The sequence below is a fragment of the Bos grunniens genome, chromosome 4 (assembly GCF_055505025.1).
Source record: "Bos grunniens cultivar Pamir isolate PY7600 chromosome 4, Bosgru_T2T1.0, whole genome shotgun sequence".
Classification (NCBI taxonomy): Eukaryota; Metazoa; Chordata; class Mammalia; order Artiodactyla; family Bovidae; genus Bos; species Bos grunniens.
This window is the reverse complement of record NC_141168.1, coordinates 95,627,084-95,650,355: the sequence shown is the minus strand read 5'-3', so window position 1 is coordinate 95,650,355 and position 23,272 is coordinate 95,627,084. Positions and strand designations below refer to the sequence as shown.

Sequence of the window (23,272 nt, the reverse complement as noted above, 5' to 3'; positions counted from 1 at the left end):
GCCTTCTTCACAGTCCAACTCTCACATCCATACATGACCACAGGAAAAGCCTTGACTACACGGATCTTTGTTGGCAAAGTAATATCTCTTGTTTTGAATATGCTATCTAGGTTGGTCATAACTTTCCTTCCAAGGAGTAAGCGTCTTTTAATTTCATGGCTGCAGTCACCATCTCCAGTGATTTTGGAGCCCAGAAAAATAAAGTCTGACACTGTTTGCACTGTTTCCCCATCTATCTCCCATGAAGTGATGGGACTGGATGCCATGATCTTCATTTTCTGAACGTTGGGCTCTAAGCCAACTTTTTCACTCTCCACTTTCACATTCATCAAGAGGCTTTTTACTTCCTCTTCACTTTCTGCCATAAGGGTGGTATCATCTGCATATCTGAGGTTATTGATATTTTTCCCAGCAATCTTGATTCCAGCTTGTGTTTCTTCCAGTCCAGCCTTTCTCATGATGTACTCTGCATATAAGTAAATAAACAGGGTGACAATATACAGCCTTGATGTACTCCTTTTCCTATTTGGAACCAGTCTGTTGTTCCATGTCCAGTTCTAACTGTTGCTTCCTGACCTGCATACAAATTTCTCAAGAGGCAGGTCAGGTGGTCTGGTATTCCCATCACTTTCAGAATTTTCCACAGTTGATTGTGATCCACACAGTCAAAGGCTTTGGCATAGTTAATAAAGCAAAAATAGATGTTTTTCTGGAACTCTCTTGCTTTTTCCATGATCCAGCAGATACTGGCAATTTGATCTCTGGTTCCTCTGCCTTTTCTAAAACCAGCTTGAACATCAGGAAGTTCATGGTTCACATATTGCTGAAGCCTGGCTTGGAGAATTTTGAGTATGACTTTACTAGCATGTGAGATGAGTGCATTTGTGCGGTAGTCTGAGCATTCTTTGGCATTGCCTTTCTTTGGGATTGGAATGAAAACTGACCTTTTCCAGTCCTGTGGCCACTGCTGAGTTTTCCAAATTTGCTGGCATATTGAGTATAGCACTTTCACAGAATCATCTTTCAGAATTTGGAATAGCTCAACTGGAATTCCATCACCTCCACTAGCTTTGCTTGTATTGATGCTTTCTAAGGCCCACTTGACTTCACATTCCAGGATGTCTGGCTCTAGGTCAGTGATCACACCATCGTGATTATCTGGGTCGTAGAGATCTTTTTTGTACAGTTCTTCTGCATATTCTTGCCATCTCTTCTTAATATCTTCTGTTTCTGTTAGGTCCATACCATTTCTGTCCTTTATCGAGCCCATCTTTGCATGAAATGTCCCCTTGGTATCTCTAATTTTCTTGAAGAGATCTCTAGTCTTTCCCATTCTGTTGTTTTCCTCTATTTCTTTGCATTGATCGCTGAGTAAGGCTTTCTTATCTCTTCTTGCTCTTCTTTGGAACTTTGCATTCAGAGGCTTATATATTTCTTTTTCTCCTTTGCTTTCTGCTTCTCTTTTTTCACAGCTATTTGTAAGACCTCCCCAGACAGCCATTTTGCTTTTTTGCATTTCTTTTCCATGGGGATGGTCTTGATTGCTGTCTCCTGTACAATGTCACGAACCTCATTCCATAGCTCATCAGGCACTCTGTCTATCAGATCTAGGCCCTTAAATCAATTTCTCACTTCCACTGTGTAATCATAAGGGATTTGAGAGAAACCCAAGTAAGATGGTAGGTGTTGCAACAGGGCATCAGAGGGCAGACACACTGAAACCATACTCACAGAAAACTAGTCAATCTAATCACACTAGGACCACAGCCTTGCCTAACTCAATGAAACTAAGCCATGCCTGTCGGGCAACCCAAGACGGGCAGGTCATGGTGGAGAGGTCTGACAGAATGTGATCCACTGGAGAAGGGAATAGCAAACCACTTCAGTATTCTTGCCTTGAGAACCCCATGAACAGTATGAAAAGGCAAAATGATAGGATACTGAAAGAGGAACTCCCCAGGTCAGTAGGGGCCCAATATGCTACTGGAGATCAGTGGAGAAATAACTCCACAAAGAATGAAGGGATGGAGCCAAAGCAAAAACAATACCCAGCTGTGGATGTGACTGGTGATAGAAGCAAGGTCCAATGCTGTAAAGGGCAATATTGCATAGAAACCTGGAATGTCAGGTCCATGAATCAAGGCAAATTGGAAGTGGTCAAACAAGAGATGGCAAGAGTGAATGTCGACATGTTAGGAATCAGCGAATTAAAATGGACTGGAATGGGTGAATTTAATTCAGATGACCATTATATCCACTACTGCAGACAGGAATCCCTCAGAAGAAATGGAGTAGCCATCATGGTCAACAAAAGAGTTGGAAATGCAGTACTTGGATGCAATCTCAAAAATGACAGAATGATCTCTGTTCGTTTCCAAGGCAAACCATTCAATATCACGGTAATCCAAGTCTATGCCCCAACCAGTAACACTGAAGAAGCTGAAGTTGAACAGTTCTATGAAGACCTACAAGACCTTTTAGAACTAACACCCAAAAAAGATGTCCTTTTCATTATAGGGGACTGGAATGCAAAAGTAGGAAGTCAAGAAACACCTGGAGAAACAGGCAAATTTGGCCTTGGAATACGGAATGAAGCAGGGCAAAGACTAATAGAGGTTTGCCAAGAAAATGCACTGGTCATAGCAAACACCCTCTTCCAACAACACAAGAGAAGACTCTACACATGGACATCACCAGATGGTCAACACCGAAATCAGATTGATTATGTTCTTTGCAGCCAAAGATGGAGAAGCTCCATACAGTCAACAAAAACAAGACCGGGAGCTGACTATGGCTCAGATCATGAACTCCTTATTACCAAATTCAGTGTAAAGGTTAGTAAATTTTGAAAAAATACAACTGTATATCTACCATCTCCATCAAAATACAGAACATTTCCATCATCACTCTTGCCTTTTTCCACTGTTCTGATTCCTATTACAGAAAAATATAAAGTTTTGCCTGTTACAGAATCTCCTATGTAAAAATTCATGCAGTGCTCTTTTGAAAATGGCTTCTATTACTTAACCATGTGTTTGAGATTCAACCATGTTGTCAAGTATATCTATAGATTTAATTTTTAACTTTTACATTAGGTTTCTGATCACCTTGAATGTTTGTATTAAGTAAAAAGTGGAGGTTGAAGTTCACCGCTGTCTGGTAACTCTTCCCAAATGTTCTAGAACCATGTATTGAAAAGATTTTCTTTTCCCTATAAATAACTGAGAGGTCTTTGTAAAAATCAATTCACTATGTATGTCTGTGTCTATTTTTGACTCTCTAGATTCTTCAGTTCCTCTTACATCAATTTCACATACGTTTAATTTTGTACTCTTAGGATTCTTTAAATCAGCTGGTATCAGTCATGCAATTTTATCATTTAAAAAAAATAGTTACAGCTATTCTAAGCCCTTTGCATTTTCCATATATATTTGGAATCAGTTTTTCATTTTAAAAAATCAGTGCCTGTTGCTACTTTGATTGGGATTGTACACAATTAAAGCTCAGTTGGTAGACAGCTCTTCATTTTGTCAGTCCAGGAACATGAAATGTATCTTCAGTTCAGTCGCTCAGTTTTGTCCAACTCTTTGTGACCCCATGGACTGCAGCATTCCAAGCCTCCCTGTCCATCAATACTCCCGGAATTTACTCAAACTCACATCCATCGAATCGGTGATGCCATCCAACCATCTCATCCTCTGACATCCTCTTCTCCTCACACATTTGATTAGGGTCTTTTCAAATGAGTCAGCTCTTTGCATCAGGTGGCCAAAGTATTTGAGTTTCACCTTCAGTATCAGTCCTTTCAATGAATATTCAGGACTGGTTTCCTTTAGGATTTACTGGTTGGATCTCATTGTAGTCCAAGGGACTCTCAAGAGTCTTCTCCAACACCATACTTCAAAACCATCAAATCTTTGGAACTTAGCTTTCTTTATAGTCCAACTCTCACATCCGTACATGACTACTGGAAAAACCATAGCTTTGACTAGATGGACCTTTTTTGGCAAAGTAATATCTCTGCTTTTTAATATGCTGTCTAGATTGGTCATAACTTTCCTTCCAAGGAGTAAGTGTCTTTTAATTTCCTGGCTGCAGTCACCATCTGCAGTGATTTTGGAGCCCAAAATCACCTTACTTACTAGGCACTAATTAATTTCTCTCAGTAATATTTTGTAATATTAAGTATAGACATCTTAAAGATTTTTCTAAACTAATATTCCTGAGGCTCTTATGTTTTATTAGTGATAGTTTAATTTTTAACTTTAGTTTCCAAGTCGTGGCTAGAATATGAATAAAATTTTTCTGTATTTTCTGTATATTTAAAATATAAAAAACAATATTCCTCCAAAGTTAATTAGCTCTTGGACTTAAAAAAAATACATATTAAAAACCCATGAAATTAATATTCTACATAGCATAATGTAGAAAATGTTGCTTTACTTCTAAGGTAAATTTAACTCCAATAAATTATAATTTGGAATACACTAATTCTCTCAACCACAGAGACTCCCATAGGTCAAAACTATAAACTTCATCATGATCTTAGGTCACTGCACTTATAAGCATGGGCTTCCTGGGTGACGCTAGTGGTAAAGAACCTGCCTCCCAGTACAGGAGACACAGATTCCTGACTTGGAAAGATCCTCAGGAGGAGGACATGGCAACTCACTCCAGTATTCTTGCCTGGAGAATCCCCATAGACAGAGGAGCCTGGCGGGCTACAGTCCGTGGGGTCGCAAAGAGTTGTAGATAGCAGAAGCAACTTAGTACATGCTTATCTACTTGGGAATAAATGCAATAAATACTCTAGTATAACTGCCGTAATTAAAAATGATGTCAAATATCAATCTTATTTTTCAAAAAAACTTTATAAATCAGTGCAGAAGCACTGCTTTTGCAGAGGCAGGACACAGAGACTTCAAGACACAACTCTTCTGTGTGGTCCACCCCATGGTGTAAAAATGGTCAATTCATGTAGCATTTTCTTCTTCATTTATGCAGGATCCTCCCTCTCTACTCTGTTTGGAACTTAGAACTCTCCCAACCTCTTCACCACCAACACCAAACTTCTTCTCCTTCAACAAGTAGCAGTGAATATGAGTTTTCATACTTTGGGGCAGATTGATTGCAATCAGTATGTTTAAGAACCCAATCTTCAGTACCCACTTTTACTTGGGAGCGAGATTACTGGCTTGACTGCTCTCTCCCCCTTTGGACTCTCCTTTTTTTCTACCAGGTCGCTTCTATCTCCTCCCTCTCCCTTTTCTTCTCTACCCAAATCTGTGAATCTCTTTGTGTGTTCCAGACTGCAGAGAACACTTAGGGAACTGATTACTGGCTGGATCTGTATCTCTCATTTTGATTCCCCCCTTTATCCCTCGGGCCACCTCTGTCTTTTTCCTCCCTCTTCTCTTCTCTGTGTAACTCTATCAACATCTCTGAGTGGTCCAGACTGTGGAGCGCACATAAGGAAGTGATTACTGGCTAGCTTGCTCTCTCCTCTTTTGATTCCCCTCTTCTCCTCCTGGTCAGCTCTCTCTCCCTCCTCCATCTTCTCTTCTCCATGTAACTCTGTGAACCTTTCTGGGTATCCCTCACTGTGGAAAACTTATCATCTTTAACCTAGATGTTCTATGAACGGTGCTGTATAGATGGAGAAGTCTTGAGGCTACTGTAAAAATAAGACTGAAAACCAGAGGAAGGAGCCTTAAGTCCAAATCCTGAGAACATCAGAGAACTCCTGACTCCAGGGAACATTAATCGATAGGAGCTCATCAAACGCCTCCATACCTACACTGAAAACAAGCACCACCCAAGGGCCAACAAGTTCCAGAGCAAGACATACCACACAAATTATCGAGCAATGCAGGAACATTGCCCTGAGCTTCAATATACAGGCTACACAAAGTCACATCAAACCCACTGACATCTCATAACTCATTACTGGACACATCATTGCACTCCAGAGAGAAGAAATCCAGCTCCACCTACCAGAACACTAACACAAGCTTCCCTAACCAGGAAACCTTGACAAGCCACCTGTACAACCCCACCCACAGCGAGGAAACACCACAATAAAGAGAACTCCACAAACTGCCAGAATATAGAAAGGCCACCCCAAACACAACAGTATAAACAAGATGAAGAGGCAGAGGAATATCCAGCAGGTAAAGGAACAGGATAAATGCCCACCAAACCAAACAAAAGAGGAAGAGATAGGGAATCTACCAGATAAAGAATTCCAAATAATGATAGTGAAAATGATCTAAAATCTTGAAAACAAAATGGAGTTACACATAAATAGCCTGGAGACAAGGACTGAGAAGATGCAAGAAAGGTTTAACAAGGACCTAGAAAAAATTAAAAAGTCAATATATAATGAATAATGCAATAAATGAGATCAAAAACACTCTGGAGGGAACAAACAGTAGAATAACAGAGGCAGAAGATGGGATAAGTGAGGTAGAAGATAGAGTGCTAGAAATAAATGAAACAGAGAGGAAAAAAGAAAAACAAATTTAAAAAAATGAGGATGATCTCAGAGACCACTGGGACAATGTTCAACACCCAACATTCAAATCATAGGAATCCCAGAAGAAGAAGACAAAAAGAAAGACCATGAGAAAATACTTGAGAGGATAATAGTTGAAAACTTCCCTAAAATGGGGAAGGAAATAATCATCCAAGTCCAAGAAACCCAGAGAGTCCCAAACAGGATAAACCCAAGGTGAAACACCCCAAGACACATATTAATCAAATTAACAAAGATCAAACACAAAGAACAGATATTAAAAGCAGCAAGGGAAAAACAACAAATAATACACAAGGGGATTCCCATAAGGATAACAGCTGATCTTTGAATATAAACTCTTCAAGCCCAGAAGGGAATGGCAAGACATACTTAAAGTGATGAAAGAAAATAACCTACAGCCCAGATTACTGTACCCAACAAGGATCTCATTCAAATATGAAGGAGAAATCAAAAGCTTTACAGACAAGCAAAAGCTGAGAGAATTCAGCACCACCAAATCGGCTCTCCAACAAATGCTAAAGGATCCTCTCTAGACAGGAAACACAGAAAGGGTGTATAAACTCGAACCCAAAACAATAAAGTAAATGGCAGTGGGATAATACATATCAATAATTACCTTAAATGTAAATAGGTTGAATGCCCCAACCAAAAGACAAAGACTGGCCGAATGGATATGAAAACAAGACCCCTATATATGTTGTCTATAAGAGACCCACCTCGAAACAAGGGACACAAACAGACTGAAAGTGAAGGGCTTGAAAAAGATATTCCAGGCAAACAGAGACCAAAAAAAGGCAGGAGTAGCAATACTCATATCAGATAAAATAGACCTTAAAACACAGGCTGTGAAAAGAGACAAAGATGGACACTACATAATGATCAAAGGATCAATCCAAGAAGAAGATATAACAATTATAAATATATATGCACTCAACATAGGAGCACCGCAATATGTAAGACAAATGCTACCAAGTATGAAAGGGGAAACTAACAATAACACATTAATAGTGAGATACTTTAATACCCCACTCACACCTATGGATAGATCAACTAAACAGAAAATTAACAAGGAAACACAAACTTTAAATGATACAATAGACCAGTTAGACCTAATTGATATCTATAGGACATTTCACTCCAATACAATGAATTTCACCTTTTTCTCAAGCACACACGGAACCTTCTCCAGGATAGATCACTTCCTGGGCCATAAATGTAGCCTTGGTAAATTCAAAAAAATTGAAATCATTCCAAGCCTCTTTTCTGACCACAATGCAGTAAGATTAGATCTTAATTACAGGAGAAAAACTATTAAAAATTCCAACATATGGAGGCTGAACAACACGCTGCTGAATAACAAATCACAGAAGAAATCAAAAGAGAAATCAAAATAAGCATAGCAATGAATGAAAATGAAAATACAACAACCCAAAACCTGTGGGACACTGTAAAAGCAGTGCTAAGGGGAAGGTTCATAGCAATATAAGCATACCTCAAGAAACAAGTCAAATAAATAACCTAACTCTACATCTAAAGCAACTAGAAAATAAAGAAATGAAAAACCCCAGGGTTAGTAGAAGGAAATAAATCTTAAAAATTAGGGCAGAAATAAATGCAAAAGAAACAAAAGAGACCATAGCAAAAATCAACAAAGCCAAAAGCTGGTTGTTTGAGAGGATAAATAAAATTGACAAACCATTAACCAGACTCATCAAAAAACAAAGGCAGAAAAATCAAATCAATAAAATTTGGAATGAAAATGGAGAGATCACAACAGACAACACAGAAATACAAAGGATCATAAGAGACTACTTTCAGCAATTATATGCCAATAAAATGGACAACTTGGAAGAAATGGACAAATTCTTAGAAGAGTACAACTTTCCAAAACTGAACCAGGAAGAAATAGAAAATCTTAACAGACCCATCACAAGTATGGAAATTGAAACTGTAATCAGAAATCTTCCAGCAAACAAAAGCCCAGGTCCAGACAGCTTCACAGCTGAATTCTACCAAAAATTTAGAGAAGAGCTAAAACCTATTCTACTCAAACTCTTCCAGAAAATTGCAGAGGAAGGTAAACTTCCAAACTCATTCTATGAGGCCACCATCACCCTAATACCAAAACCTAACAAAGAGGCCACAAAAAAAGAAAACTACAGGGCAATATCACTGATGAACATAGATGCAAAAATCCTTAACAAAATTCTAGCAATCAGAATCCAACAACACATTAAAAAGATCATACATCATGACCAAGTGCACTTTATCCCAGGGATGCAAGGATTCATCAATATCCACAAATCAATCAATGTAATACACCACATTAACAAATTGAAAAATAAAAGCCATATGATTATCTCAATAGATGCAGAGAAAGCCTTTGACAAAATTCAACATCTATTTATGATAAAAACTCTCCAGAAAGCAGAAATAGAAGGAACATACCTCAACATAATAAAAGCTATATATGACAAACCCACAGCAAACATTATCCTCAATGGTCAAAAATTGAAAGCATTTCCCTTAAGGTCAGGAACAAGACAAGGATGCCCACTGTCACCACTACTATTCAACATAGTTTTGGAAGTTTTGGCCACAGCAATCAGAGCAGAAAAAGAAATAAAAGGAATCCACATTGCAAAAGAAGAAGTAAAATTCTCACTGTTTGCAGATGACATGATCCTCTACATAGAAAACCCTAACGACTCCACCAGAAAATTACTAGAGCTAATCAATGAATACAGTAAAGTTGCCAGATATAAAATTAACACACAGAAATCCCTTGCATTCCTATACACTAACAATGAGAAAAACAGAAAGAGAAATAAAGGAAACAATTCCATTCACCATTGCAACGAAAAGAATAAAGTACTTAGGAATATATCTACCTAAGGAAACAAAAGACCTATATATATAAAACTATAAAACACTGGTGAAAGAAATCAAAGAGGACACTTAATAGATGGAGAAACATACCATGTTCATGGATCGGAAGAATCAATATAGTGAAAATGAGTATACTACCCAAAGCAATCTATAGATTCAATGCAATTCCTATCAAGCTACCAACAGTATTTTTCACAGAGCTAGAACAAATAATTTCACAATTTGTATGGAAATACAAAAAACCTCAAATAGCAAAAGCAATCTTGAGAAAGAAGAATGGAACTGGAGGAATCAACCTGCCTGACTTCAGGCTCTACTACAAAGCCACAGTCCTCAAGACAGTATGGTACTGGCACAAAGAGAAATACAGATCAATGGAACAAAAGAGAAAGCCTAGAGATAAATCCATGTACCTATGGACACTTTATTTTGACAAAGGAGGCAAGATAATACAAGTAGAGAAAAGACAATCTCTTTAACAAGTGGTGCTGGGAAAACTGGTCAACCACTTGTAAAAGAATGAAACTAGAACACCATACACAAAAATAAACTAAACTGGATTAAAGATCTAAACGTAAGACCAGAGACTATACAACTCCTAGAGGAGAACATAGGCAAAACACTCTCCGACATAAATTACACCAGGATTCTCTATGACCCACCTCCCAGAATATTGGAAATAAAAGCAAAAATAAACAAATGGGACCTAATTAACCTTAAAAGCTTTTGCACAACAAAGGAAACTATAAGCAAGGTGAAAAGACAGCCTTCAGAATGGGAGAAAATAATACCAAATGAAGCAACTGACAAAGAATTAATCTCAAAAATATACAAGCAACTCCTACAGCTCAATTCCAGAAAAATAAACGACCCAATCAAAAAATGGGCCAAAGAATTAAACAGACATCTCTCCAAAGAAGACATACAGAGGGCTAATGAACACATGAAAAGATGCTCAACATCACTCATTATCAGAGAAATGCAAATCAAAACCACAATGAGGTACCATCTCATGCCAGTCAGAATGGCTGCGATCCAGAAGTCTACAAACAATAAATGCTGGAGAGGGTGTGGAGAAAAGGGAACCCTCTCACACTTCTGGTGGGGATGCAAACTAGTACAGCCACTATGGAGAACAGTATGGAGATTCCTTAAAAAACTGGAAATAGAACTGCCTTATGATCCAGCAATCCCACTGCTGGGCATACACACTGAGGAAACCAGAATTGAAAGAGGCACATGTACCCCAATGTTCATCACAGCACTGTTTATAATAGCCAGGACATGGAAGCAACCTAGATGTCCACCAGCAGATAAATGGATAAGAAAGATGTGGTACATACACACAAAGGAGTATTACTCAGCTATTAAAAAGAATACATTTGAATCAGTTCTAATGAGGTGGATGAAACTGGAGCCTATTATACAGAGTGAAGTAAGCCAGAAAGAAAAACACCAATACAGTTTACTAACACATATATATGGAATTTAGAATGATGGTAACAATAACCCTGTAAGTGAGACAGCAAAAGAGACACAGATGTATAGAACAGTCTTTTGGACTCTGTGGGAGAGGGCGAGGGTGGGATGATTTGGGAGAATGGCATTGAAACATATATATTATCATATGTGAAACGAATCACCAGTCCAGGTTCAATGAATGATACAGGATGCTCGGGGCTGGTGCACTGGGATGACCCAGAGGGATGGAATGGGAGGGAGGTGGGAGGGGGGTTCAGGATGGGGAACACGAGTACACCCGTGGTGGATTCATGTCGATGTATGGCCAAACCAATACAATATTGTAAAGTAATTAGCCTCCAATTAAATAAATTTATTATTAAAAAAAAACTATAAATCAGTGCAGAAGCACTGATTTTGCAGAGGCAGAACACAGAGACCTCAAGGCACAACCCCTCTGTGTGCTCCACCCCATTGTGTGAAAATGGCCAATTTATGTAGCATTTTCTTATTCACTTATGCAGGATCCTCCCTCCCTACTCTGTCTGGAACTTAGAACTCTCCTAACCTCTTCACCACCAACACCAAACTTCTCCTTCAACAAGTAGCAGTGAATGTGAGTTTTCATACTTTGGGGCTGATTGATTTCAATAAAACTGAAATTTATCAATGGCAAAATTTACCAGGAGCAGGCAAGTTAAGCCTTAATAATAGAATCAAACACCTGTTTATCTATGTAAAATATATATATATATAAGCGAACAGATGAAGAGCCACAGTGACAGAAGGCAACAAACTGGCCTTTACATCACATTGGGAATTTACCTGGAAGAAATCTAATTTAGGCCTTTCACACTATGTTGTAAAGCAGAGAGGACTGTGAACCTACATCTTTATTGTCCAGACACAACACTATTGTCCTGAGATACACAACACAGAGTTTTCACTAAGTGGATGAAATAGGACACTTTCATCTCTGACTCCTTCTAGAATATGGAGACCCCTGTGTCCAAGTAAGAACATAGAGGGCTCATTGGAGAGCTTCTCTGTACAGATCACTCTACTCTGCCCCCAAAGACATTTTACACACATACATACTTTTGTTAATGATGAATTTCCAAGCTCCCTTAACCATGTCTATCCACATCCTTTTTGCCTCCCAACCTTTCCCTAAGTTTGATGATGAGGCTTCTGACAAAGTAGCACATTGTGGAATTAAAAGCTCTCTGTCAACACAAACATAAAAGTCTTATCAGAAAAGAGAAAATTCTATAGGAAATTTTTCTCTACCTAGAACAAGCTAGGTGAAGGAAAACACTAACTGGATTTACTTTTTGTTTTATTTTGCTGCGGTTTTCATGAAGAAGCTTTTGTTTCTCTGTGTGTGTTTAACTGAGTTGCAAGAGTATAAGGTATACTTTCCCTTAAGGTCAAGATAAAGAGGATCCTACAGATAAGATGACCAGATAGAACAAGAATCAGTGGTCTGATCCACCTTAATACTGAGAAACTTGTGCAAACTCAGAAACTCTGCTCTGTGAGTTTAAGACCTTTCTTGCTCTGTGAGTTTAAGACCACTTTTGTTTTCTTTCTTGTGTTTTGGTGGAGGGGTAGGGGGTCTTAAAGTATGGCATCTTTTCTAGGGATGTTGTTGGGGAGGTGGCATCTGGGAATCAGTGGGATGAGAGACTGGAAAAGAGACTTTGCAGTCTGAAACATCTACCCAGATCATTCTGATGGGGTGGGTTTCTGCACCAGCACTGTGATTACCCCACCCCCACAAAGACTCATGGGGGCAAATTATTAAAAAAAAAAAAAGGCATGAAAAACACTGTTTACAATGTTCTTCATAATATACAATTAGAAGTCCAACCCAAAACAAAGTAAGCTACAAATGATCCCTAGAAGCAAAGTTAAGCAGATAATGAAGGTGAATGCTATTACAGAAACAGTGTTCTGGCTCCCTAGCGCTCTCTGGAATGTACGCCCACTAAGCCAACTCTCAGTGAAACACAGCAAGCACCTAAGAACAATTCTTTCTGGAACCAAGTATTTCCATAGAGACTTTGTTTGCTTGTTTTAACAGGGTTAATTTTTAACCTAACTTCAACTTTTATTCTGTTTCTTTGCAAACTTCAGTTTTTCAAATACAGCCCCACCTGCAGCTGATCAAGGCAGCCCAGCTCAGGAAACTATCTATCTAGGTCTCAGTGATGCCACAGCCACTGTCAGATGCAATTGCACTGAGAGGGACACTTCTCAGAAGTGCAGAGAATGGCCTCAGCTGAGGAGTAGTCGTCAAAGTTGCTCAGTTGTGCCTGACTCTTTGCAACCCCATGGTCTATATGGTCCATGGAATTCTCCAGGCCAGAATACTGGAGTCGGTAGCTGTTCCCTTCTCCAGGAGATCTTCCCAACCCAGGGATCGAACCCAGGTCTCCCGCATTGTGGGCAGATTCTCTACCAGCCGAGCCACAAGGGAAGCTCAGCTTACCCCATTTAAAATGATGCAGACCAAGTCCTGGGAAGTCTTTAACTTCATTCCAGACAGGAGTTAGGACTGAGAAAGTACAGTGATACTGAGACGGGAAGGGGCCAGGGCACAACCTTTAAAAGAATGGCACTGCTGTTGAGGATGCAACATAAACTGGTTAGAAATAACTAGGTCCAAGATGGAAGAGCACTGCCTTCCACTAGACCTTGACCTCCTTATACACTCTTTGTAATATACTGGCATATGCTAAATGACACACCAGTGCCATGTCACCAATGCCACGACAGTTCCAAGTGTTAGTCACTCAGTTGTGTCTGACTCTTTGTTCTGTCCATGGAATTCTCCGAGCAAAAATAACTGGAGTGGGTAGCCATTCTCTTCTCCAGGGAATCTTCCCAACCCAGGGATCAAACATGGGTCTACTGCATTGCAGACAGATTCTTTACCATCTGAACCATCTGAGCCACCAGGGAAGTTTATGACAGTTCCAAAACTGACCATAAAAAGACAAAAAGTGGGTGGTGGCCCAATTCCTGGAAATCTCCTCTCCTTCACCCAAAATAGCTGGAATATTCCTCCCACTCATTAGCCTATATAATTAACCACCCCTATAAAAACTGACTACCCCATACCCTGGGGCCTCTTGTGCCTCTCTTGCCTTCTGAGATGACCCACAATCTCTCTTTGGAGTATCTCCCTGAATAATCATTCTTTCACTTTACTATGGCTCACTCTTGAATTCCTTCCTGCACAAAGCCAAGGACCAAGATTTGACGGCCATAACCTTGGACGTGACCTGGGAGGTGACCATTGTCTCATGTCCCACTTTTTTCCCTGCAACAATATAATAGAGTGAGGGCTCTACTATAAAAAGCTTCTTCCCTCCAGAGGACTTTTTTCTCAGGCAATGTCTTCGGGCTCTGCTCTGCATGCCCCCTCCTACCCTTGCACATCCATTCTTGTCATTCCATGGATACAGACTATTCACTTGGCCTGCATAGCTTGCTCTTCACTCCTCTGTAAAAACTAAAGATGAAGTCTGGTCCTGGGTTTCCAAGACACCCAAGCAAGGATTCCTTTGGTTCATATGCCATTCTCAAGGAAAGACCTGCCAAGCTTCGTGGTCTGCAACATTTCATCCCTAAACAGTCAAGAAGTGAAGGCTGGAGCATAGAGTAACCTGAACAAGAATATCAACTACTTAATCAGAAGTCCACTGAATGTTAATAATTTAACATTTTGGACAGCGTGTATGGAATTTTTTTTTTTTTTAATTTAAGAATCTCTTCTACAAAAGTCTCACTGAGTAGGTGAACACTATGGTGCATCTGAAGTCCAAATCCAGTTCAGCTACTTATTAGCTTATGGTATAGGGGAGTTAAAGTCTGTGGGCCTGGGATTTCTCACCAGTGTATGGTGGAACTAGTACCACAAACATCACGAGACTCTTCTGAAGTTTCAACAAGAGTGTATATGAATGTGCCTAGCACATGCAGTGCTTAGAAAGTATAACCCTCTTTCCATACTACCTGAATGGTTAATTTTAACAAATGCCCTTCGTTTTGCAGATTTGATTACATAGACACGGACAGTAGAAACTAAAAAAAAAATATATATATATATATAAAGAGAGTTCATGGAGTTATTTTAGGCTGAGAAAAGAAATGCTGTAGGTACAATCAATATAAAAGCAGAGGTATTTTCCAAAAGAACATGAAAGACTGAATTTTAAAAATGCAGAGTCTCAAACCTGAACATTTGCAAAGAATTCTAGAAGTCAGTCATAGTTAAAAAAAAAAAAAAAAAGAGTTATCTTTACTGATCACGGAAGAAGATCTGTTCCTATCACATCAAACTTTCTGGTGACAGGAAAGCAGACATCACTCAGTTTCACCTTCTGGGAACAGCAAAGACAGTGATCACAGAGATGACTCAGAGCTTTGCTGCCATCTTCACAGTAACAAGTCTCTTCATAACCTAATGATACATGTTATTTTAAGACACAAAGTATGCCAACCCTGCTAAGTACTCAAATGCTGACAGTCATGTTTTAGTGAAAGACAATAGCACTTTGTTCATCTGATAACTGTTGGGAAAACCCCTTAAAAAAAAGCAAAATCCTACCCAGGTCGAACAGAATAAGGTAAACATGATCAATGTGACACGCCCACATCATGAATACACCACTGTGAATCCGAGGACAATTTCAGGTACAGAAAGGAAAACCTAGTTATGAAACCGGATCACACACCTGAGAAGAGCAGACGCTACTGGCAGGGCAGTGGATGGGGACCAGGCAGGAGGCTGGTGCAGCGGCAGCAGGCTTCCCGCTGGGCACTACAGTTTAAGTTTAAAACCATGAGAATTCGCTTTTTCTCAAAAAAAATCAAAATGTAAACACAAATCTACAAACCTTGGCATCATCTCATATGCAAAAAAACTGAGCCTTCAATTCAGCTTAGTCATCTCCTTCATTCCTTTAGATGTCAAACTTTCTAGTTTCTACTGTAAAATTAGGGGCTTTTTTCTTTTGAATTTTGTACAGTATAAAGTTATGAGAACTGCAGAACTCTTGGCACATAAAGACAGTGTACAAATCTCTGTACTAAGAGATGATAAAATTCTAGCACGACTTCTAGCAGGAAAAAAAAAAAAAACACTGCCAGTAGAACATACCATTGTTACAGTCAATACAAGGGGATAAGCCCCCATCTCCTTAACCCTTCCCCACTTCCTCATTCTCCCTTTAAAAGGCCGAGTTACCTAAACACAAATTGATTGGAACTCATTTGCTCCTCCTAGTATTCAGTCAGTAGTTACCGAAAAAAATCTGTTTTCATAGCTTAAGCTAGTGTCTGGCATTTTTAAAAAAATCTTTGACAGCAGTGCCTTTGATATGTATAAAGAATATGTCCAAAGACCCTAATTAATTCTTACAACCTTGTTTAGCATCATAGCACAAAATTGTCCCAGTTAAATGAATTAGAATAAAAGAAGTAAAATATTTAATTGATGCCCTTAAGTCTTCCAACAATTCTATAAACACACATACACCAGTTGAGTCTAAGTTGGAAACCTTCAGAATGAGCCAAGAAAAACAAAGAAAACATTAAACCTGTAAACACACACTAAAATTATTTTTGTATCACCATTAAAATAAAATTCAATTTCCATGGAGAATTTGTGTTGTTTGTTTTTCCACTATTTGTATTGTTTTTGCTTTTATATTATTTGTACTTGTTTCCTGAGTATATACTCAGAACATGAAGTTTTTAAACTTCAGGAAAGGTTTTTTTCTTACCTTGTGTCTTTGCACTGACTAGAGAATTCATTAATGTAGATCCATTAATGGTGTTTCTGGTATCCAGATTTTGTTAGTTTCACAATCTAACAAACAATCAGACATTTCACCCTAATTTATTCTAAAACCATCACCTTAAGATTTCTCAATTCCAAAAGAAATGCCTTTCCTTCTGTGGGCATTGCTACTTTTCTACAAATTTCTGCTACCTCAGATGAGTTCCTGTGCAAGGAGCAAACTGCTATGCTTTAGTACTTAATAAGGGGCATATTTCTCATCATCATAGTTACTCAAATGAATGCCTCTGCATAACTACAAACTGTTAAGGGTTAAGGATGTTGAAAAGCATTCTCTCACACTAGAAATTGGAAACGTTACATATATATATATATATAATTTATAATTAAATTTAAATGTATATATAATTTATATATAAATATATATATAAACGTATATATTTACCTCAAGACCAGTGTTCAAACACAGGAATAGCTAAATTTGCAATAGATATCTAGAAATACTATGAACACAATCTGCATTAAATATTTTCTGCATGGCATTCATATCCTTACAAATTCAAAACACTTATGGAATTCAAGAACAATTTGAAGCCTAAAGATTCAATTAACAATGTAAGTTGATGCCTAATTCAATTTCTGCACACCATTAATCAAGATGCAGCTACCTTATATCTTAAGATGTCTTATAAGTCCATTAAAATTTTTCTGCAAAAATTTTGCAAAAGCAAAATCACAAGGTTTTTTCCAAAATGTAAATATCACATACATTTAAATGCCTAACATTGTGAAAGATTAATAAATTGGCATGTCATCAATTCCCTTAAGCAATAAAGCAGGTACCTAACAGACAATGACTGTTCACACAGCAGTGTGGTGAGAAAGCTTGCAGAAACCTGAAACAGAAACATCTAGAACATAGATATAAAAAGCCATTATTGCTTAACAGAGCACTTTATTGCTGAACTCTTTCAACTCAAAAGGAATTGCATTCTTGGTTTTTAATTTCTGCTTTTAATTGTACAAATGAACTTATTTACAAAACAGAAATAGAATCACAAATGTAAAATATAAACTTTAAGTTACCAGAGGGGAAAAGGATGGGAGGTGGATAAACTGGGAGGCTGAGATTGATACATACACATTACTATATATAAAATAGATAACTAATAAGAATCCACTGTCTATCACAAGGAACTCTACTCAATACTCTGTAATTGCTTATATGGGAAAAGAACCTAAAAAAGAGTGAATATATGTATTTGTATAACTGATTCACTTTGCTGTATAGCAGACACTAACACAACATTGTAAATCAACTAAACTCGAGTAAAAAATAAATTTTAAAAATCTCTTTTATATTTTTCTATACATTCGTATCTCAATATTTTTGAGCTACTTCTCACAATGGCCCACATTAAAAACTGTATTAGAACCTATTAGAACCTGGGTCTCCTGCATTGCAGGCAGATTCTGTACCAACTGAGCCACCAGGGAAACCCTTGGCTTAAACAGTAAATATTTCTCACAGTTTTGGAGGCTGCAAAGTCCAAGATCAAAATGCAGGTAGATCCAGTGTTTGGTGGGAATCCGCTTCCTGGTTTGAAGATTGCTATCTTTTTCTTCTGTCCTCTTGTGTTACAGAATATAAGGGCACTAATCCCATTTATGAGAGCTCTACCCTCATGATCTACTACTTATCTATCTCTGAATACCATTACACTGTGTTGGGATTTCAACATATGATTTAGCAGGGACACAAACACTAAGTCCATAACATGAACAGTTAATAATCTATCATTTGGACCTGTCCAGCATCTGTTTCTCATGTTGTGGGGGAACTGTTACCACAATTTTCTTTAGGGAATGCATGCAACCCTAGTTTGGGTGAGCTAACCTGGCATCAAAGGTGAGCAACTTAATTCTTAACTCTATGGTTAACAGAATGAACATTCACATGTGCCAAAGGAATTGCATCAGAAAATAAAGACATGTTTTACAAATGAGCTTGATAAAAATAAGAGCCAAGACTTTTAGTGAAAAAACTGGGATACAGACATTTTCTTTCCATGGAGTTTACTAAACTTATAGAATATAGAACTACAACAGCTGGTGCTTATGTTTTATACTATTCAGAAAACCACGTGAGAATAAAGACTTAAATTATTGGGTATATACTGAACTGGAGAAGAGACAGCCAAGAAAGAGAAAGAGACAATGCCCCTTTGAGCATCTGGGGTCCTATAAAACATAAAGCTGGGATCTTGGGTTTTCAGCTATATTGTTAAATCGGAATTGTGCTATTTTCTGACATTTGCAATTAAAATTTCCCAACTGATAGGCCAATTAGTTTCCCAATTAATTCAACTGGCTTAAAAATTCCTGGTGTCTAAATCTCCCTCCAGTAAATTTAGTTGAAACTGACATAAATGCTACATTTTTTTTAAGTTTTGAAATGATCATAAAATTTGTTCAGGAATCAAAATACTGAAATCTATACATTAACATAAAACTACATAAAGTAGATTTGCACACATTTATTAAGACAGCATATCTGTCTTAATAAGCAGAGACATTACTCTGTCAACAAAGGTTGGTCTAGTCAAGGCTATGGTTTTTCCTGTGGTCATGTATGGATGTGCGAGTTGGACTATAAAGAAAGCTGAGCGCCAAAGAATTGATGCTTTTGAACTGTGGTGTTGGAGAAGACTCTTGAGAGTCCCTTGGACTGCAAGGAGATCCAACGAGTCCATTCTAAAGGAGATCAATCCTGGGTGTTCACTGGAAGGACTGATGAAGCTGAAACTCCAATACTTTGGCCACCTCATACGAAGAGCTGAATCATTTGACTCTGATACTGGGAAAGATTGAGGGCAGGAGGAGAAGGGGACAACAGAGGATGAGATGGTTGAATGGCATCACCGACTCAATGGACATGAGTTTGGGTGAACTCCGGGAGTTGAGGATGGACAGGGAGGCCTGGCATTCTGCGGTGCATTGGGTCGCAAAGAGTCAGACACAACTGAGTGACTGAACTGAACTGATTAATAGATAATATATGTCAGAGACAAAAAAAATCACTATTTTCAAATTTTCAACATAACTAAAAAAACTGACAGAATCAATTCACATATTTCTGTTATATAACAAACTATGGCAAGTGTACATTTCCTTTCTAGCTCATCAAAAATTCTCAATTTATTTACCTAAGTTACAACTTTATAATTTACAAAGATTTCATAGTCTATATTTTCCTTTATCAAATAAAAATCTTAATGAATTTGGTATTCTGACTAAAAACGTTCATGTTTCCCATCTAAAATAAAAGTACTGGACATTATTCAAGACATTTGAATTGAGACAAAGGGGAATCTAAATCAAATTCATATCCAAATAATATAAACCAACTGAAACTCTGATCAAGAAGGCTAGAAACTAGCAGTGATTTAGCCACCATATCTGAGTCAAACTTTGGATGCTTGATGAGGCAATTACAGAATTCTAAAATTTCCATTTAAGCACTTAGAGTTAAATAAAATGTCCTGGAGAGAAAAATTCCCTGTCTTTCTTCAGTTCAGTTCAGTTCAGTTCAGTTCAGTCGTTCAGTCATGTCCGACTCTTTGAGACCCCATGAATCGCAGCACGCCAGGCCTCCCTGTCCATCACCAACTCCTGGAGTTCACCCAAACTCATGTCCATCGAGTCGGTGATGCCATCCAGCCATCTCATCCTCTGTCATCCCCTTCTCCTCCTGCCCCCAATCCCTCCCAGCATCAGGGTCTTTTCCAATGAGTCAACTCTTCGCATGAGGTGGCCAAAGTATTGGAGTTTCAGCTATAGCATCATTCCTTCCAAAGAAATCCCAGGGCTGATCTCCTTCAGAATGGACTGGCTGGATCTCCTTGCAGTCCAAGGGACTCTCAAGAGTCTTCTCCAACACCACAGTTCAAAAGCATCAATTCTTCGGCACTCAGCTTTCTTCACAGTCCAACTCTCACATCCATACATGACCAGTGGAAAAACCATAGCCTTGACTAGACGGACCTTTTTTGGCAAAGTAATGTCTCTGCTTTTGAATACGCTATCTAGGTTGGTCATAACTTTCCTTCCAAGGAGTAAGCGTCTTTTAATTTCATGGCTGCAGTCACCATCTGCAGGGATTTTGGAGCCCAAAAAAATAAAGTCTGACACCATTTCCACTGTTTCCCCATCTATTTCCCATGAAGTGATGGGACCAGATGCCATGATCTTCGTTTTCTGAATGTTGAGCTTTAAGCCAACTTTTTCAGTCTCCTCCTTCACTTTCATTAAGAGGCTTTTTAGTTCCTCTTCACTTTCTGCCATAAGGGTGGTGTCGTGTGCATATCTGAGGTTATTGATATTTCTCCCGGCAATCTTGATTCCAGCTTGTGCTTCTTCCAGCCCAGGGTTTCTCATGATGTACTCTGCATATAAGTTAAATAAGCAGGGTGACAATATATAGCCTTTACATACTCCTTTTCCTTTTTGGAACCAGTCTGTTGTTCCATGTCCAGTTCTAACTGTTGCTTCCTGACCTGCATATAGGTTTCTCAAGAGGCAGGTCAAGTGGTCTGGTATTCCCATCTCTTTTAGAACTATAGAAGCTATAGTAGTAGAAACAAATATATTAATTTCTTTCAGTTTTCTAAAACATTTTTAAAAATTATAACTTGGTAAGCTTTTTGCTATTTTACTGATTTTTTTTTTTTAACATCAGGAAATTTACTATTCTTAATGGTGTAGACAAGAAAGCTCTCCCTCGTTTTACCATAGCACATACGTTTTTAAATGAAGTTCCAAAGATACACTAGCTGAAAAGATATGTAATCTCCAGTGTAATATATAAGGTTTTAGAAGTACAGGCTTTCACAGAATCAGCCTTGCTGGTAGCAAAAGGCATGGGTAGCTGTTTTTCATTACTTACTTTCATGAATTCACCACAAGGGCCACATTTGCTATTGCTAAGCTAACCATTGGGAAACATACCTTTGGAAATAATTAAGCTCTAAAAACCTGAAGTTATGCATTTATAACATCCAATTAACTTGCTGTAGTTTCTTCAGTAAAACCTCTCCCTGAGGGGGAAGGTCAGGTCTCAGCCATCATCTGACTTTCTCAAGATGCTTTACAAAGGCCCCTGCACACACTTAAAAACAAAGACAAGGTCTTATAACACTCAGCAAAAATCTGAGGAAAGGTAGGAAACGTTCCGGAAAAGGAAATGGCAACCCACTCCAGTATTCTTGCCTGGAGAATCCCATGGACAGAAAAGCCTTGAGGGTTACAATCTGGGGGGTTGCAAAGAGTCAGGTATGACTGAAGTGACTGATCACACACGCAGGAAATGTTCACTTGTGATTTACTTAACTTGAGAAAGCATATTTGTAAAGAAAACTCATGTTCTTGTGACAGTGTGGCAAAGCTAGATGATCCTTTAGTTTATGAGAAAAACAGTAACTACAAAGTAAGAAAATAACAGGGGTTTTTTAAATTATACTGACCAGGTCATTTGTTGAAAACTATTAAGCCTCTTCCCAGTCATTTACCTGGTTATTTTTAGGGTAAGTACAAGCCTTCATTATTGAAATTGCTATCAAGTTTCAGAAATGTTTGCCATTGTGTGTTTTAACTGTTACTCTATGATCAGTATGTATTTTTTTTAATTTTTGTAACATTTCCATCTAAAAAAATTAGATTTAGGGATCATGTGTATTCTTTCACGGGTCAGACCTGAGAATTCAATAACTAGATTTTTAGCAATTTCCTATCCAGGTTTTTAGCCTATTTCTTCTCATGAAGGTCAAAAAAGCCTAATAATGTTGTGTTACTGCTGGACTTTTCTTAACAGAGAAGAGACCACCCGTCTTGAAGAGCTTAAATCCTTTAATCGCATCAAAACATCTTAAATATGAAGTCAAAAACTTAATGCAGGGATAAGAGGATTAAGATGGTGAAGTATATGGCACAATCATTGTAAACCCTAGTGTGTGTGTGTGTGTGTGTGTGTGTATATACTGAGCAAAACTTAACTATTCCTATTTAAAATTCAAAACTAAACATATTAAGTCAAAATCAAAGATATCTAACCATGATGTATGGCAGAAACCAATACAACATTGTAAAGCAACTATCCTCCAATTAAAAATAATTTAAAAAAAGAAAAAAACCTAGGCATTAAAAAAAAAAAAAAAAGTATCTATGTAGCAGGCAAGCAAGAAATGGCCTGACTTTTCACATGAAAGTAACTTGAAATATATAGCATAATATAGATGCATTAGAAAACCACAAATCTCTACATTTATACATTTAAATCATTTTACCTATAACTTGGTATTTAGTTAAATACAGCTGATCTTTTCCAAGCAGTATATTCTCACTAGAGAATCAATTTTTTTAATTGACTTTATTAGCAAGAATAGAGCATAAGGTCGGCTCAAACCTATAAACTAAATATAAGGACATATCAGTAACTGCTATATAAATTACTTTAGTGGTCTCTGTTTTAATACATTCCAAATCGCCCCAATTTCAACTTGCAAGCCTATGAATAGAAA

The 23,272-nt window shown here is 38.0% G+C and overlaps 1 protein-coding gene across 19 annotated transcripts in view; it reads right to left on the bottom strand.

Moving 5' to 3' along the window:
- CRPPA (CDP-L-ribitol pyrophosphorylase A) overlaps positions 1-23,272 on the bottom strand; it is a 388,463-nt gene that overhangs the window by 114,086 nt on the left and 251,105 nt on the right. The window contains exon 12 of one of the 19 annotated variants that reach the window (XM_086397555.1): positions 19,870-21,322. The exons of 17 other annotated variants lie outside the window; for them this stretch is intronic. In XM_086397555.1, coding sequence (XP_086253681.1) covers positions 21,314-21,322 — 9 coding nt within the window. In that variant the 3' untranslated portion in view covers positions 19,870-21,313. Of the gene's footprint in view, positions 1-19,869; positions 21,323-23,272 lie in introns of those variants that run through there. One more of the 19 variants, XM_086397553.1, reaches the window with a different exon arrangement.